General features: G+C 40.5%; 1 protein-coding gene and 1 non-coding gene across 2 annotated transcripts in view; both read right to left on the reverse strand.

The window, feature by feature from the left end:
* suclg1 (succinate-CoA ligase GDP/ADP-forming subunit alph) overlaps positions 1-12,559 on the reverse strand; it is a 67,593-nt gene extending 55,034 nt beyond the window's left edge. The window contains exon 1 of the mRNA XM_039751825.1: positions 12,457-12,559. Coding sequence (XP_039607759.1) covers positions 12,457-12,490 — 34 coding nt within the window. The 5' untranslated portion in view covers positions 12,491-12,559. The remainder of the gene's footprint in view (positions 1-12,456) is intronic.
* A 3,314-nt stretch (positions 12,560-15,873) lies between these two features.
* trnae-cuc lies at positions 15,874-15,945 on the reverse strand. Its single transcript has one exon. It is a non-coding gene; the product is annotated as a tRNA-Glu (tRNA).
* Positions 15,946-16,362: the final 417 nt, after the last annotated feature.

Genomic DNA, 16,362 nt, shown 5'->3' on the forward strand with positions numbered 1-16,362 from the left:
AACACAAGAAACTTGCATTACACAACAACTCGGATAATAAGAAACCAACAGTGGCTAAATCAATTGATTAGACAAACTTTACATTGCATACAATGTTCTTTACATCAATACCAAAACAAGCTGAAGCCAGTCTTTAAGGTAAAGACACATTTCAAGTACAAAGACAGGCCCAATAAAATGCGGTGGGCAGGCATGGAAGCAAAGATTGCTTACAATGCCAGTAGGCGGACAGCCTTACCACCAGCCTGGAGAAGTTCAACCCAGATACCCCAGATCTCTGCAGCCTTCCCTACCCTTAGCTAGTTCACCACCTGTGCAACCTCAGTGAGATTAGATGGTTCACAGCTAATTTATCAGCCTCAAGAACTGTGGGCCCAGAGATATCCAACATCCCAGCTGGAGGATCAGCTTTAAACAGCTGCTCAAAGTAGCCAACCTAGTATGTCACAACTGCAGTGTCATCCATAAGGACCATTCATTCAGCCACCCTGACTGCAACTCTCCGAGGAACAGATTCAGATGTGTGTAATGCTTTGATTCATCTGTAAGCAGGATGTGTGTCACTAGGCCATAGATGGTGTGTCACTTGCTCACAGTTTCCTCTAACAAACATCATCTTTATTTGCCCTCAGAGCCTTTGCAGATGTCCTTCTCATTTCCCAGTACAGACTGAAGTTACAAGTTCAAGCCATGAACTGAGATTCCTCTTGAAGATATCCATAGTGCCCTGCGAGATGAAACACCACCCTCTGGGAACACTGGTAATGTCAAAATAACCCTCAGCAACCTTCAGGGTCTTGTCAAGGAAGGTCTTCCACATCACATTAGGATTGGCAGTTGCACCCAAGTCTGCAGGTTCCTTACATATAACTGCATGCAGACTCATTAGAAACAGCCTGATCTTGGGGTCTGGCCAGGTCCAGCCTCATTCTCCTAGTAGGTAGTAGGACCTAAACTGGATCTTCAGAGTAGCAACAATTCTGCAGCCAGAATTCACAAACTGGGCACTTCTGTAGACCCTGCAGTTTTGTAAGAGCCTCCACTGTCTACCCATGAAGATGTGATCAATCACCGTCACTGCACCACCAGTACTGAAGTACCAAATCCAATGATGCGGCTCAGTGCACTGGAACCAGGATCCAGTGATCCGCAACCCCTGACCTTTTGCAATGTCAAGGAACATGGAGCCACTTTCACAATGGTCACCAGACCCATGGTGACTGACACAATCCTCATAGCCAGCCCTGTCAGTGCCAGTGGTTGCACTGAAGTCATCCATGGCCAGAGGAGTGTCACCTCATGGGCACCCATCAACCACCAAATGAAGTTGCAAATAAATTGCCTCCCTACAGTAACAGCTACTCCTGGAGTTTAACAGCCATCAGAGAGACCAGACCAATAAAAGGTGTACCCAACTACAGAGATCTGGCAAGTCCAATGATTTCCCTGCAAGTTGGAGGACAGAAAATAGGACTTGTTGTCCCTATCTGAAAGGGGAAGGGTGATCGCCTGGATGGCAGCAGCTACAAGGGGATAACACTGCTCTTGATGCCGGGTAAGGTCATTACTACAGTCATTCTCAACAGGATCCATAATCACTTGTTCACCTGCCAGTGACCAGAGCAGTTTGGTTTAACTACTAAGAAGTCTACCATTGACCGCATCCTGGCATTGAGGGTTCTCATGGTGCGCAAACATGAATATCAGCAGAGTTTCTTTGTAGCCTTTGTCGGTTTTTCATAAAACGTTCAAGTCAGTTGATTAAGTTGCCCGGTAGGACATCCTGAGACTTTGCGGGATCCCTTCAAAGTTGCTGGAGATCATGACTAGCCTGTACTCTGGTACTGTGAGTGCTGTGCAGAGAGGAGACAGAACCTCTGTTTTTTCCAGTTGATTCTGAGGTTCGTCAGGGGTGTGTCGTTGCTCCTACTTTGTTCAATGCTTGCATGGACTGGGTTTTGGGCTGGGTCATGGGGTTCAGCGGCTGTGTGGCATCTGTTAGTGAAGAAAGATTCACTGATCTTGACTTTGCTGACAATGCTGCGATCTTCACAGAGTCAATGGAGGATCTGACTTGGGCTCTCGAGAGACTGAGCGAGGAGTCTGAGGGTCTGGGCATGCAAGTGTCCTGGATAAAAACCAAGATCCAGGCCTTTAAAGACCTCTTAGGCACAGCCAACAGCAGTGTGTCTGTCTGTAGAGAGAGTGTTGACCTTGTCAAGAGGTTTACCTACCGCGGCAGTGACATTCATGTCTGTGGTGACTCTGTCTATGAAGCCAATAGACATATTGGGAGAGGATGGGGGATCATGTGGTCATTGGAAAGGAGTGTGTGACACTCCTGATATCTATGCAAAATCATGAAGGTTCAAGTCTTTAGAGTCCTGGTGCTTCCTGTCTTGCTTTATTGTTGCAAGACATGGATGCTATCCAGTGACCTGAGACAAAGACTGGACTCCTTTGGCACTGTGTCTCTTCAGAGAATCCTTGGGTACTGCTGGTTTGATAAGAGTTTTAAATGAGGCACATTACCTGCATTGTGAGACAGCATCAGTTATGGCACTACAGCCAGGTGGTGAGATTCCCTGAGGGTGATCTGGCTCGCAGGATCCTCATTATTCAGGAACTGAGTGACTGGACCAGGTCAAGGAGACGCCCACATAACACCTGCCTGCGGCAGATAGATGTTCATTTCCGGAGGGTGGGACTGAAGTGTGTGTCTGCCTGGGAGGTTGCCAACCAGGATCCCGAGCTGTTTCATCGTGTGGTGGGTGAGGCAATGCACTGCCCAGTGCATGCTCCCCAACCTGACTGACAGGCATGGATTTGGATGGATTATGACATATGATGCAAACACACGAGTCGTACTGCTCTAGTGTTACCATTGACAGGTGTCTCAGCTGTACAAGAGGGGTAAATGGGCAGTGCTCAAACTTATCACTATTGATGAAAAATTCAATATGTCATCCTAATGTACTGAAAAAGTCATTACATTTCAGAAGTAAATTAGACATGGAGAAATCTGTTTAGAAAATGGAAGGATGGAGGACAATCACTTTACATCAATATCATATAAAAAATGTTAAACCACCACAGACATACAGAATAGTGCATCTCATCAATGCAATATCTCAGAGAGATATATATATGTAGTTGCTGACAATGCTTCAGACACAAACACCACTACTGGCCTAATACTATTATATAAAAATATAATATATAAAATATATTAACTCTTCTCAGACCTCCATGACCCTGTAGTTAGTATATAGTGGGTTGGATAATGGATGGGCGGATTAACTTTTCTGGTTCATCCTGCTTCCTCTTCAAACCCGGTCCCCCCCACACGCAGCCCACACTGCATTTCTCGATTCCTATTCCTCCTCTTCCAAACCCTTCCCCACACTGCCTGCGGCCTCCCATTCACCCCCATGCCGCTTTTCTCGACTCCTATTCCTCCTTTGGACTACCGCGTTCCCGGCTCCTCTCTCATAACCCCATTGGTGTCATGTCACCACCCTATATCTAGCCTGACCGCGTGACCCTTCACTTCGGCCATGTGTGCACCTGGGAGTCTTTTCCATAGCCTGCTGCAGGAAGGTAATCTCTCGACCAATGGCATTGGTTTCGCTCCTTGCTATTTTCGTTATACTGCGACAGTTGTTTTCTAAGCCTTTGTTATAAACTGAACAACAGTATCTTCTCTGTCGACGGGTTTTTGTACAACGTCATCTGTATTCTGGGATCTGGCAACTGCCTGCTCCTATCAGTGGGTTATTTCTTGACACAAACGGTTGACGAAGGCAATGCACTCTCACTATGACATAGGGCAAACTGATTGCTATCCAAAATTCTGAAACAATCTTCATTCCCAGAATCTCTCTCCTTTCTTCTGACACCTATCTCCCTTTTAAATTTAAACGCACACAATTCCCACTCAGACTCACCTTCTCCATGACTATCAACAAGTCCCAAAGACAAACGTCTGCAAAGATTTGCGTTAATCTACAACAACCAGTCTTCAGCCACAGTCAGTTGTACGTGGCTTCTTCTAGGGTTAGATCTTTCGACTCATTATCTGTCATCTCCAGCAAAACACCTATTCACAACTGCATTTTTCAAGAAGTATTTCTTTCTTCTTGATTTCTGAATTCCTTTCTCACCATTTTCTTATACCACCGTATGCTATGCTATGCTATGCGTGGCTAGTGTAAAATAAATAAATAAATAAATCATTGCTGATTGCTCACATACTGGCTCACTTATACCAAAAGCCTCCTTCTGGTAAACAGTTTGCGTCTGTAAGGACAAGATCCACATACAAACACTCTCAAGTCAGAAGTTGCCAAAACTAAAGAGTTCAGTATTATGATCATTTTTACAACTGTAAAATTTTAAGATGTACTGTATATTCTACTTAGAATTCTGCATTGTGCAGTAAAATATACCTTCTTGCAAACCATTGCTGTATATTATATTAAATTCTACTCTGTAATTTTTATATCCTTAAATATGTATTGCCAATTCTATCCATCCATTATCCAACCCACTAGATCCTAACTAGAGCGTCATCGGGGTATGCTGGAGCCAATCCCAGCCAATACAGGGCGCAAGGCAGGAAACAAACCCCGGGCAGGGTGTTTGTTTAACCAAATTCTTAGTATATGCACTGTAAAATGAAAATAAACTTGATCCTGACAGCTTGAAATGTTGTCACTAATGAGTTGGATTATCTTGTCTAAAAGAATTTACAGTCATTAAAAACATGACACAATCAAAAATAATACAAAGTAACTGACATTTATCCAAGTCATCTCTTAAGGAACTTTTATTCATCTGTGCTTAATCATTTGCAACATATAACATTTCATTTCACAAAATGTAACTAAAAGCAATCATACATAAACATATGGCTCATTAACCCAAAAAAATATATTTTTCTGCTAAGTTTCACACTTAGTGAGTCCTTTCATTTTTAAATGGTCAGAATTAAAAATTGAGAAACATATTAAAGGTCTTTGGTGGACTTTCATAAATTCAAATCTCCCCTCAATATCTGTCTAATCATTATGTGCCTCCCTTCAATTTAAATTAGGCCTATGGGGTACCACATCGGGTGAAAGGCAAGAATCATCGCTAAGATTAAAAGTCTAAATCAATTAAAAGTAGTAGCCGCAAGTCAGGACCCCTAATGTCTTCCCAACACAATCCAGAGATTGTTAACCACAACCCAAACTTCAATTGTGAATGTGCTTGTACACCAATGAAGTATAGCTGGTCTGATTTTTCCTCTTTGCTCGTGACTCGGCCTTGGAACTCTAGGTAATGATGTTTATGATAATGTTTCACTTTTACAGTGTTAAGCCTGAATAACTCTTAGGACAGTATTCTGCTACTATCTAGTTAATAAAATACCATCATGTTGCAAAACATCATGAATATTTCTGTGTTTTGCCACTCTAAGGCAACTCATCAATATTCATTAATTGGGTGTAGTCTTCACCCAAAACACAATGGTGTGTAAACAACAAGTTTTAAAGTAAGATTAATAAACTGAAACTGAACCATCAGTTGAACAGAGCAACAGTGAGGACAACGTGAATTGATGCACACGGCACTGTATCGCTGAACTGTCGTGATATGCCTGGTGGATTCAATTGCTCTGACTTCTCCCCAGCAACAGCTATTAAACACGCAGCCTTCTATAATATTAAACAGCGGCTTCGGCAAGCCAGTGTCAAATACAGCCTCCTGTATCCGGCAAAACTGAAAGTGGAATGGCAAGGTCATTTCTATGTCTTCACTAGCAAGGAAGGAGCAGAAAATGAATTAAGAAAGCTGATCCCGGGACTATTCTGATACATAATAGTGAGTCATGGCGGTAAATGATAATGCTAGGATTAATAATCTACTGTCTGATCTATTCGTTTTAAAATACGGGTTTTTTATCAGCATATATTCTCATATATTTTTATTATTACTTAGTATTACTAGGGCCTATATGTTTATGTTTTATTGTGCTTAATTACTTTTTCCTCCCTTTTTTTTCTCTTTTTCTTTTCTAATTATTTCATGTGTACCCTAAACGAGACCGTTCAATATCATACCCTTGGTTTACTGTTATTGCTATTACTGCATTAAGACGTGTTATGCTTATTTTGGACACATCTTTAACACCATCACCCGGGTTTATTATCTGCGGGTATCATCTTAATGTACTAAAATTGCTGAAGACTATATATATATATATATATATATATCTTAAGTGCAAAATTTTTTTTTTTCCTCTTTTAAAGACTATATTGGTAACAGATATCTCTATCTTTTAACCCTAAAACGCCACTGCATGGGGGCTTGTTGTGCTTTGGACGTGCTCTGTCTCTGGGTATGTCAGAGGACTGGGACTGCGTGAAGTGGGTTTTAGCATCACTTGGGGAGGCAAAAAGGGAGGGGGAAGAGAAAGAGAGCAGGATTGATCTATATCTAATCTATCATCTCAATCTTTATAATTATAACTATCAACGTAATAATAAGCTGCATGGCAACAACTCTTGGGGGAATAGGAAATTAAGACCTAAACTATTTCACTTCCAGTTAAGACTATAATATGACACCAAAAACTCAGAATCAGTGTCTCCATGATGGGACAGTTAACTTCGTAAGCTGGAATGTTAAAGGCCTGAATCACGAATTAAAGAGAAAGAAAGTACTTTCTCACCTAACAGGTCTAAATGCTAAAATAGTATTTTTACAGGAAACCCACTTACTAAGTAAGGATCAGTTCCGGCTGCAAAAGACTGGACTGGCCAAATGTTCCATTCTAGTTTTACAAAGAAAACTAGAGGGGTGGGAATTCTCATACATAGAACAGTACCATTTGTAGCATCAGATGTAGTATTGGATCCTGAAAGGAGATATGTGATGGTCATGGGAGACTTATCTAACTGTAAAATGATTTTGATAAATGTTTATGCACCTAATGTTGATGATAAGGAATTTATACAAAATTTATTTGCATCCATTCCCAATCTGAACACTCATAAACTTATAATGGCTGGGGACTTTAATTGTGTTCTAAATCCACTTTTAGATAAGACTTCCTCCACAGGGGGAACGGCAACTAACACCGCAAAGATAATTACAAAGTTTATAACTGATCACAACTTATCAGATCCCTGGAGGTTTTTAAACCCAAATTCAAGAACATATTCTTTCTACTCACCAGTACATCATTGCTACTCAAGGATTGATTACTTCTTAGTAATATTTTAAAATAAGTTTATAAACCACAGAGAATTTATTAATTTAGGTATGTTTATAAGCCCTAAATCTTACACCGTTTGGCTTGCTCTCTCTCTCAGGGTTGGGATCGATCTGTTCTTAACATAATTCTTTTTTTTGTAAAAACTTGATTGCTATGTATGACCACCCTAACCCACTCTCACCTCGGAGTACTTCATCCTCCAACCATCCTTCTGCTGATACCAGCATAGGAGAGACATCCCCACCCACAATTACAGCAGCCCAGATGAGCAGAGAGCCGAGGAGACATCGTGCCAGCAAAGCAGTGGGTCCAGATGGAGTATCGCCAAGACTGCTGAAGACCTGTGCGCTGGAGCTGGGGAGTCCTCTACAGTGCATCTTCAACCTCAGCCTGGAACAGGAGAGAGTCCCGAGGCTTTGGAAAACATCTTGCATCACCCCAGTCCCAAAGGTATCATGTCCTAGTGAGCTGAATGACTTCCAGCCTGTCGCTCTGATGTCGCATGTGATGAAGACCATGGAGCAGCTGCTGCTTCACCACCTTAGGCCACAGGTCCACCACACCCTCGACTCTCTGCAGTTCGCATATCAGGAGAAGGTGGGAGCGGAGGATGCCACCATCTATACACTACACCGATCCCTCTCCCACTTGGACAGATGCAGTGGTGCTGTAAGAATTATGTTTCTGGACTTCTCTAGCGCATTCAACACCATCCAACCTCATCTCCTTAGGGACAAGCTGACAGAGATGTGGTGGCATGGATCGTGGACTTATACTATCTTATAGACAGACCTCAGTATGTGCGTCTCGGGAACTGCAGGTCTGACATTGTAGTCAGCAACACAGGAGTACTGCAGGGGACTGTACTTTCTCCGGTCCTCTTCAGCCTATATACATCAGACTTCCAATACAACTCGGAGTCCTGCCACGTGCAAAGGTTCACTGACGACACTGATATCGTGGGCTGCATCAGGAGTGGGCAGGAGGAGGAGTATAGGAACCTAATCAAGGACTTTGTTAAATTATGCCACTCAAACCACTTACACCTGAACACCAGCAAAACCAAGGAGCTGGTGGTGGATTTTAGGAGGACCAGGCCCCTCATGGACCCCATGATCATCAGAGGTGACTGTGTACAGAGGGTGCAGACCTATAAATACCTGGGAGTGCAGCTGGATCATAAATTGGACTGGACTGCCAATACTGATGCTCTGTGCAAGAGAGGACAGAGCCGACTATACTTCCTTAGAAGACTGGCGTCCTTCAACATCTGCAATAAGATGCTGCAGAAGTTCTATCAGATGGTTGTGGCGAGTGCCCTCTTCTACACGGTGGTTTGCTGGGGAGGCAACATAAAGAAGGAGGATACCTCATGCCTAGAATAACTGGTGAGGAAGGCAGGCTCTATTGTAGGCATGGAGCTGGACAGTCTGACATCCGAAGGCAGAGCGACGGGCGCTGAGCAGGCTCCTGTCAATCATGGAGAATCCACTGCATTCACTGAACAGTATCATCTCCAGACAGAGGAGCAGCTTCAATGACAGACTGCTGTCACTGTCCTGCTCCACTGACAGACTGAGGAGATCATTCCTCCCCCACACTATGCGACTCTTCAATTCCACCCAGGGGGGTAAACGTTAATATTATACAAAGTTATTGCCTATTTACCTGCATTGTTATCACTCTTTAATTTAATATTGTTTATCATCAGTATGCTGCTGCTGGAGTATGTGAAGTTTCCCTTGGGATTAATAAAGCATCTATCTATCTATCTATTGGGTAAATACTTTCTACTACCATTGTAAAGGCAAGAATATATATGTACATATATCTTCAGATATGCAACCCTCTCTCTCCCCCAGTCTTTCTCTGTGTATGTATTATAGAGAGAGAGAGAGAGAGAAAGAGAAGGAGAAATACACTAATCATGACTTTTTAAAGAAAATCAGCTAATTCTTTATTTGCCTCTTGATTTGAAGGGGTTATACCATCTGCAATTTTCTGAAGGGAGATGCATGTCACTAAAGCAACATTAAATTTAGTATTTTATGCTATGATAAGAGTACTAAAAACTTTGCCTACTTTAAAGAAACAACAACAAACTCTAAATGGCAATTTTACACCCATCTATATTTTTGCCATGTTAGTCTATCTGTAAAATGCCTATGTCTTGCCAGTGCAGGATGCATTGTTGATTTAATTTAAGTCCATGCTGAAAACAGCACTCAGGAGTGAGCATCTGTTCCCAGGGCCCTCGGGAACTTTGTTATTCTGTCAGGTAGTGAGTGCAGTCCAACATGAGAGCAACAGCACCATTCTGAATGAGAGACAGGACTCCCGCCATTAAAACACAGTCACCTTAAAAATCTTCAAAACATAAAAAAAAAAGTTCATGTTATTACACATTAGATTTTGGCACCTGGTCACATTCATTGATTTGAGCCCTGATGTGCCAATGGCTGAGTTTTTATTTATTTGTTTTTTTTTTTCTTTTTAACTTGCATGCAGTTCATTTTCAAAATTAACATTTTGCAAATGCAATCATCACTTACACAGGTCACACTTGCCCTGTACATTATACTGGAAAGAGTAGTGACGGAACACAGGTCTAATCTAAAAAGCAGTGTATTCCACATTGAGAAAATATTGATCTGTTTGAGTAACATTTGCCACAGACCACCATCTTAACTTGGTCTGCTTTATTTTGTGCTCACAAGCAGTACAAGTTACCATGACATTGTTCCAAGTTTGTTTTTGTAGGATGTGTACTGTATAAGGTTATAACCTATTCTTAAAGTAGCTTAAAACTATTGTAATGAAGTTTCCCTATATTATTAAAATTGTCATCATCCTATTATACCTTATTCCTTTATTCCAAATGGCTTTCAGTGCAATTAAGACAAAGACACCTCCATCTACATGTATTTTTAGCACAATAAATGTTTAGAGTGGAAATTAAGTCTACACTAAGTAAAACTTCATTTTTATAACTTGCAGAAAACTTCAACACTAATTTGAAAATAATGCATCCATTATTCCAAAATTGTATCAATGCAAACATGTTAACGGCTTCATGTGTTCTCTAAATGTATTACTATTAAAGTTTGTACAAAACCAATTGTACTGTATGATTACAAATATCTACAACAAAAAATAAAACTGCAATCCAATGCTCAAAGAAAGAGACACACACACACTGTGTAGCTGCACTTGTCAAGGGTTTTCAAATGGTTCAAAACACAGATACCAGAAAGACATTCCAGCAGTTAGTATGACTCTTATACAAAAAGAAACTCCAGATTCCAAGTGTCTTGTTTTAAAAGTTTTAATGAAATCCAAAGCAAACAGTTCCCACAAAAAATAAGCTGATAACACAAACACACAAACAAAAAAAGCTCTTATCTACAGCATTCCATTTAAAGCTTAAGTGTCTAGTTTAGGTTACATTTCTTAAAGTTTCTACCTGTTATTACATACACTAGGACCTACATTTGACAGACGTTTAATTACTGTCAGAAAACTTTATGTTGTTTATTTTTTTCTGCCTAGCAGGATATGTTTCATTATAGCGGTCATACTTCAATCTGAGAGCTGTTACAGGGTGAGTGAAAATTACGTTAACATTTGAATGGCGGAAACAGTTTATTCACAAAACATACTTCATATGTGCAAGATGATTTACAGGAATATCTCAACCTGTTCACCATCATGTTCAACACATCTACTATATGTGGCACATAAAGTGTCCACAAAAATTGTATATACAGTAAGTATATACATAGCAGTACCATTAGTGTTAACATAAATTTGACTCATCCTGTATATGGTCACTCAGAACTATACATTTAAGCTAATAGGGGGTAAAATGGAATCTTCCATTATTTCTATGTGAGAACTACTTTCCATTCAAATTCAGAAAAACTAAGGTAAATTTACTATTAATACTGAACTCATTGGATTTGGCGCTCACATGCTGTATATAATGTTCCTAAAGCTACTACACATTAATAACATAAGAAACTGGTTTCTTACCAGACTAAAGCCAGCTTGAAAAGAATAAGAGAAAAAAACAAAATTCAACTTCATAAAAATATCCAAAGAAAATAAAAGTTGGTAGGAAAAACGAAGAAAGGCAAAACAGCATCCACAAGAACAATGATCAATCAGTCAACCCTGTTATTCTATTTATTTACTTATTTTTGTGCGTTCGTTTTTTGCATTTTTGACTTCACATCTTTTAGCATTTACTGCTATGTTGCACAATGGTCGAGAAGATTTCACAAGCACCCACATGACCCCAAAAAAAAAAAAAGTTCTAGCTTAAAGTAAATCATAACTGCCACAGTAAAACATCTTGTTAATGAACGTATGGAGGATGATGATGATGATGACCCTCTCACGTTAATTAATATCGGTCTGGAATACTGTCAAGTTTTTACCTACAATAGTATAACCCTGTATTACGCAATGCTGTAACCGGGCTTAGTACAAAACATAATTATGCACATTGGAAAGGAACAGAAGTAAAAAAATAAATAAATAAATAAACTGGGTAAATACTTAAATGTACACAAACCTTGGAATAATTAAAGACTTGACAGAAGAGTGAAATACCACTGAATGGAAATCAACACTGTGTGCATCCTTATTTGCAGTAATTAAAAAAAGTTGAAATTCAATTAATCATCAATTATGGCAGCGATATTCTCTTCACTTTCACTTGCATCGACTTTATTTGTCCAGAAAAGTAAAATTCTAATTAAGAACGAGGTAGATAATAAACACAGAAAAGCAACAAAAAGTTTGATCGAACGTTCACAATCTGATTCTTTCTCAACCTTGTCTACTGAAAGAATGAAGATTACTTCTTCCTTCAAAACACGTACACATTTAAAGTCTGTGCCAAATTAAACTACATGGAAGATTTATTTTGAATAAATCATTCATATGCAACTTAAACAATTCACATTTAACGCAGAGAGAAACGCTTCGATTTATCTAGCGTGCAAAATACAAGTGAAATACTCCGGTGGGTCAAAGTTCAACGTGGCTCTTTATAAAGGTTTCAAGAGCCTGCTTCAGTACGTTTAGTGATTAAGAAGCTATTGTCATATACACATACTATTTATACATTAAAGACATAATACATACGCATTATGCTTTATTAGAAATGTAAAAGTAGACAAACTTACATAGCAGCCGCCCGATCAGCCTACTGTGAAACATCGTCGGTCATCTACCAATGACACGGAGAACTCTGGACCTGCCAATCGGTGTAGAGTAGTAGGCTGTTTATTGTGCCTGTTTTAATCAATAAATAAACAACGAGAAAAAAAACGCAATATGCTATACTTAAAAATCCCCGTGTAAATCCGTATGAAAAAACGTATTGATATCGTTCAACAATAAGCTTAGTTTTTTTTAGCCCGACGACAGCAGGCTGATGTGAAAGTTAAGAAAGCCCACCACAAGAAAGGACCAGTGTGAGCGCGGTTTGAAGGGAAATGTAGTTCCACGAAATTTCAGTCCTCATGGCAATGCCGTAAATTGGAGGCGAGTAGGCGGGGTAGGAACAAATCTGTGACCTAGTTCAAAATTACGTATGTTTGCTGAGCAGCTGATTAAAATCTATTTTATTTATGTAATTTTTCAAGACCATTCCTTTATTTAATTTATTGTTTCATTGCCTGTTATGCCAAGGTGAAGAAATTGGTATTTTAAACGGGTTAAACGGCCTTCCTACTAGTTTCACACAGGTGACACACGTACATTAATTTATTTTCTCCGTTTCGTTGGTTTTGCAAACTGTGTTTGGTGCAAGATGCTTGAACCGGGTCATCCAAAAGGTGCCTATTTAACATGTGCCGTTTTTTAAATGACAAGAGTCATGTTCTACTGTTAGGTTTAAAAAAGTAATCGATGTGGCACACCCAAACGTAGGAGCCTCAGTCATTTATTGGTGACAACACCTGGCGGTACTTGCATAAGGCAATACAACTACTGTACAGCTAAATGCAACGTGTAGTAAGAAATACGCTGCGGCCCCTTTAAAGATCTTTCTTTTTTCCGTGCTGGGTACGCGCTCGACTCATGTGCGCGGGCACGTTTGGAAGCTCTGTACATGCGTAAAAGTCACAAGGGACTGTGATTTAACGAGGCTCGTTCTTCTTCATTATAGACAGCCGAGGTTCGAGAATTTTGCCGCAACATTTCCGAGCATCACTGGATGCGAAACAGAAACGAGATTTGTCGTTGACATAGTTATATAGGGTAGTGACTAGCATGGCAATGCCAGATATGTCTGGAGAAACGGCACTGGACGTGGCAAATGTCGCCTACAGCTTTGTGCAAACAAGTTAAACCTGAACTGGCTTGACGCGATTTAACAATACAGAGTGTCAGATAAATAACGTAGTTTACCGATTGTTTTGGAAGTGGGCAAATTAACGCCACCTTGGCAAAACAAGACTTAACCCTTTGTCTGTTGAGCATTGTAGTATCCTACGACCTAATCTGTGAAGTCATGTTAAATGTTACAAATTGGTTTGACTGACATAGCGGTGCTGGTTCCATCAGATTTGACGTGCAATTTAACACAAACTCCTCAATTCGAAAATTATTAAAAGTTGCTCTGGAGATTTACAGATTAGCTATTTAAATAAGGCAAAACACATGCGATCAAAGTTGACACGGCTCAATGAAAACATGTTGAAACTGTCACACCTCTTGTTAGCATATCTGTGCGAATAAGTAGATAACTTCAGCCTCATCATCACCTTGCATACATGATACCTAAAGTAGAAAAGAAAAAATATCTGCATTCTTATTCACTCGAAAATTAGTTTGTTTTATTATTATTATTTAAACGTTGCGCTCTTATAAAAGAAATACATTACAAACTGTTTCATTTGACACACATCCCGAATCGCTTTCTTTCTGAGCGGAGCTCTTTAACATGCATAAAGGCAGCGAAAGTGTCGCAGCTTGTTGCTGAACGGTCCTACTTAAATTTCCCCGGGATCATGCGAGTCAGGATCGCGGCTAACCAGTATACCGCGGAAGTAATAAACAAAACAGTGTTTGGGGTGGTCCATCTCTCTCTCTCTCTCTTATTATATATATATATATATATATATATATATATATATATATATATATATATATATATATATCTAGCATTGGCTACAGAATGTGAGTGAAGTCTTCAGATTGTTCAGTTCTCTCCGAGCAAGCCGAGGTCGTCGCTAATTTCGGCTTCCTTGATCGAATGCAAACAGGTGCTGTGCCACATTCTGACTCCCAGCCAGAAATGAAACTGCATCCCCCTGAGGAGTCGCCTGAAAACACATACGACGTGTTAAGATTGATGCCTGCTGATCTTAAATATTCGGATTAGTTTTAACTAACCCATTTTATCACCTTGTGATCAGCAGACGTTTGAATAACTTTCCTGAATTTGCTCTATTAATTAGCACAATTATAGAATGGGATTAAAAGTGGACTGTAGTTGATAGCTGGGTGCGTTTTGTGGAATGATTGATCTGAGCATATGTGGCAGAACCTGTTACATTTGCTGCTTTTTGCCGTGTCCAAAACAGTGGTTTGATTCTGATGTGTGCGACAAGGACCCTACACTCCCTTGGGTTACGGCTTTATTAGCCTACTGTCCCCGAAGTGCCGTTCTTCTGTTGTTATTATTGTTATTACTATTTTAACGATGCGATCGAATAAGCTATAATGAAATAGAAAACATTTACACCACTAAGCTAAACTTACAAAATCACATCATTTAATTAATTTAAGGTAAAATGATTACTGGTCGACATTTACCCATAATCTCGGAGTGTCGTGCCCTTGATGATATATGCAAAGAGTTCAAAATCATTATCCAATCAAGAAATAGCGTCAGGTTTCGCAGCAAGAACGTTTTATCGTGCCAGGAGTAAATCTCACCTGTACGATAATGAAGATATTGTTGTTGATGAGCAACTGAGGACTATACTTCTTAAAAGTTTAACGGAAAATTGTAAGTAAGCCCACTTGAGAGATGCAACTGTGAATTCAGTCTCTACAGATGCATTCTTGTTACCTTCTTTAATGTCGGCGTCCTTGTATATCGTATTGTATACATAGTGCATATATAACAGATTATGTGTCTATTAAAAGTCTGTTATATTTCTAGTAAGTTAAAAATGGCAGGCGCCTTTTAGCTGACAATGCAGTGTAGGCAGGGCTGGATTGTCCTATAGGCTAACTAGGCTTCAGCCTAGGGCCTCAAGATCAAGAGGGGCCTACATTCAAATTGTTAGCAATTTCAACAAACTTAAAAATGGGAGGTGAGAGGGCCTCGTAAGTGGAATAGCCTAGGGCCTCTTTTCATCTAAATCCGGCCCTGAGTGTAGGGTTATCACTTTTAATACAAAAAAATAAGGGGCGCATACTGCAGCGGGGGCCACATCCCTTGGGGGCCAAGCGCAATTTCATTCTCAAATACGGGACGATTCCGTATTTTAAAGGACGGGTGACAACTCTAATGCAGTGTGACAAAATGCAAAGTAATGTGAAGAAGCGTAGCCTACAAGAAGAGCGAGAAAGCCAAGTTTCCTTCATTCCCTGACCGGGAATCGAACCCGGGCCGTGGCGGTGAGAGCGCCAAATCCTAACCACTAGACCACCAGGGAGGAGATGCCCGCTGAGTGTCCAAAAACGGTTCCCCTGGCCACGTCCCAGGTGCCCCTTTATTCTCTGGACAGCCCAATCTTTCTCTTTGCTTCTGCCCTTACCCCAGTTTCTTCTCTTCTCTTCTCTTCTCTTCTCTTGCCGAGCTGCTCGTTCTCTCTCTCTCTCCCATTCCAGATTCTTTACCAGAGCCTGTCAATCACTTGCCCAAAGCTACTGCCAGCTGTCCAGGAGAAGTCCATGGGACACCCCCAACCCACTAGTAAAAGAGCCGCGAGGCCTGCACGCATAGTCACAGCCACATTTCCCCATGCAGCTTACCATAGGAGAACACCAGGCCACCGGCTGGCATTTTATTCGAGTGCAGTCAGGACTTCACTGGGCGGTGGGAGGCCAATATTGCAGATGGTCTCTGAACA

Source organism: Polypterus senegalus, chromosome 4, assembly GCF_016835505.1.
Source record: "Polypterus senegalus isolate Bchr_013 chromosome 4, ASM1683550v1, whole genome shotgun sequence".
In the NCBI taxonomy this organism is placed as follows: domain Eukaryota; kingdom Metazoa; phylum Chordata; class Cladistia; order Polypteriformes; family Polypteridae; genus Polypterus; species Polypterus senegalus.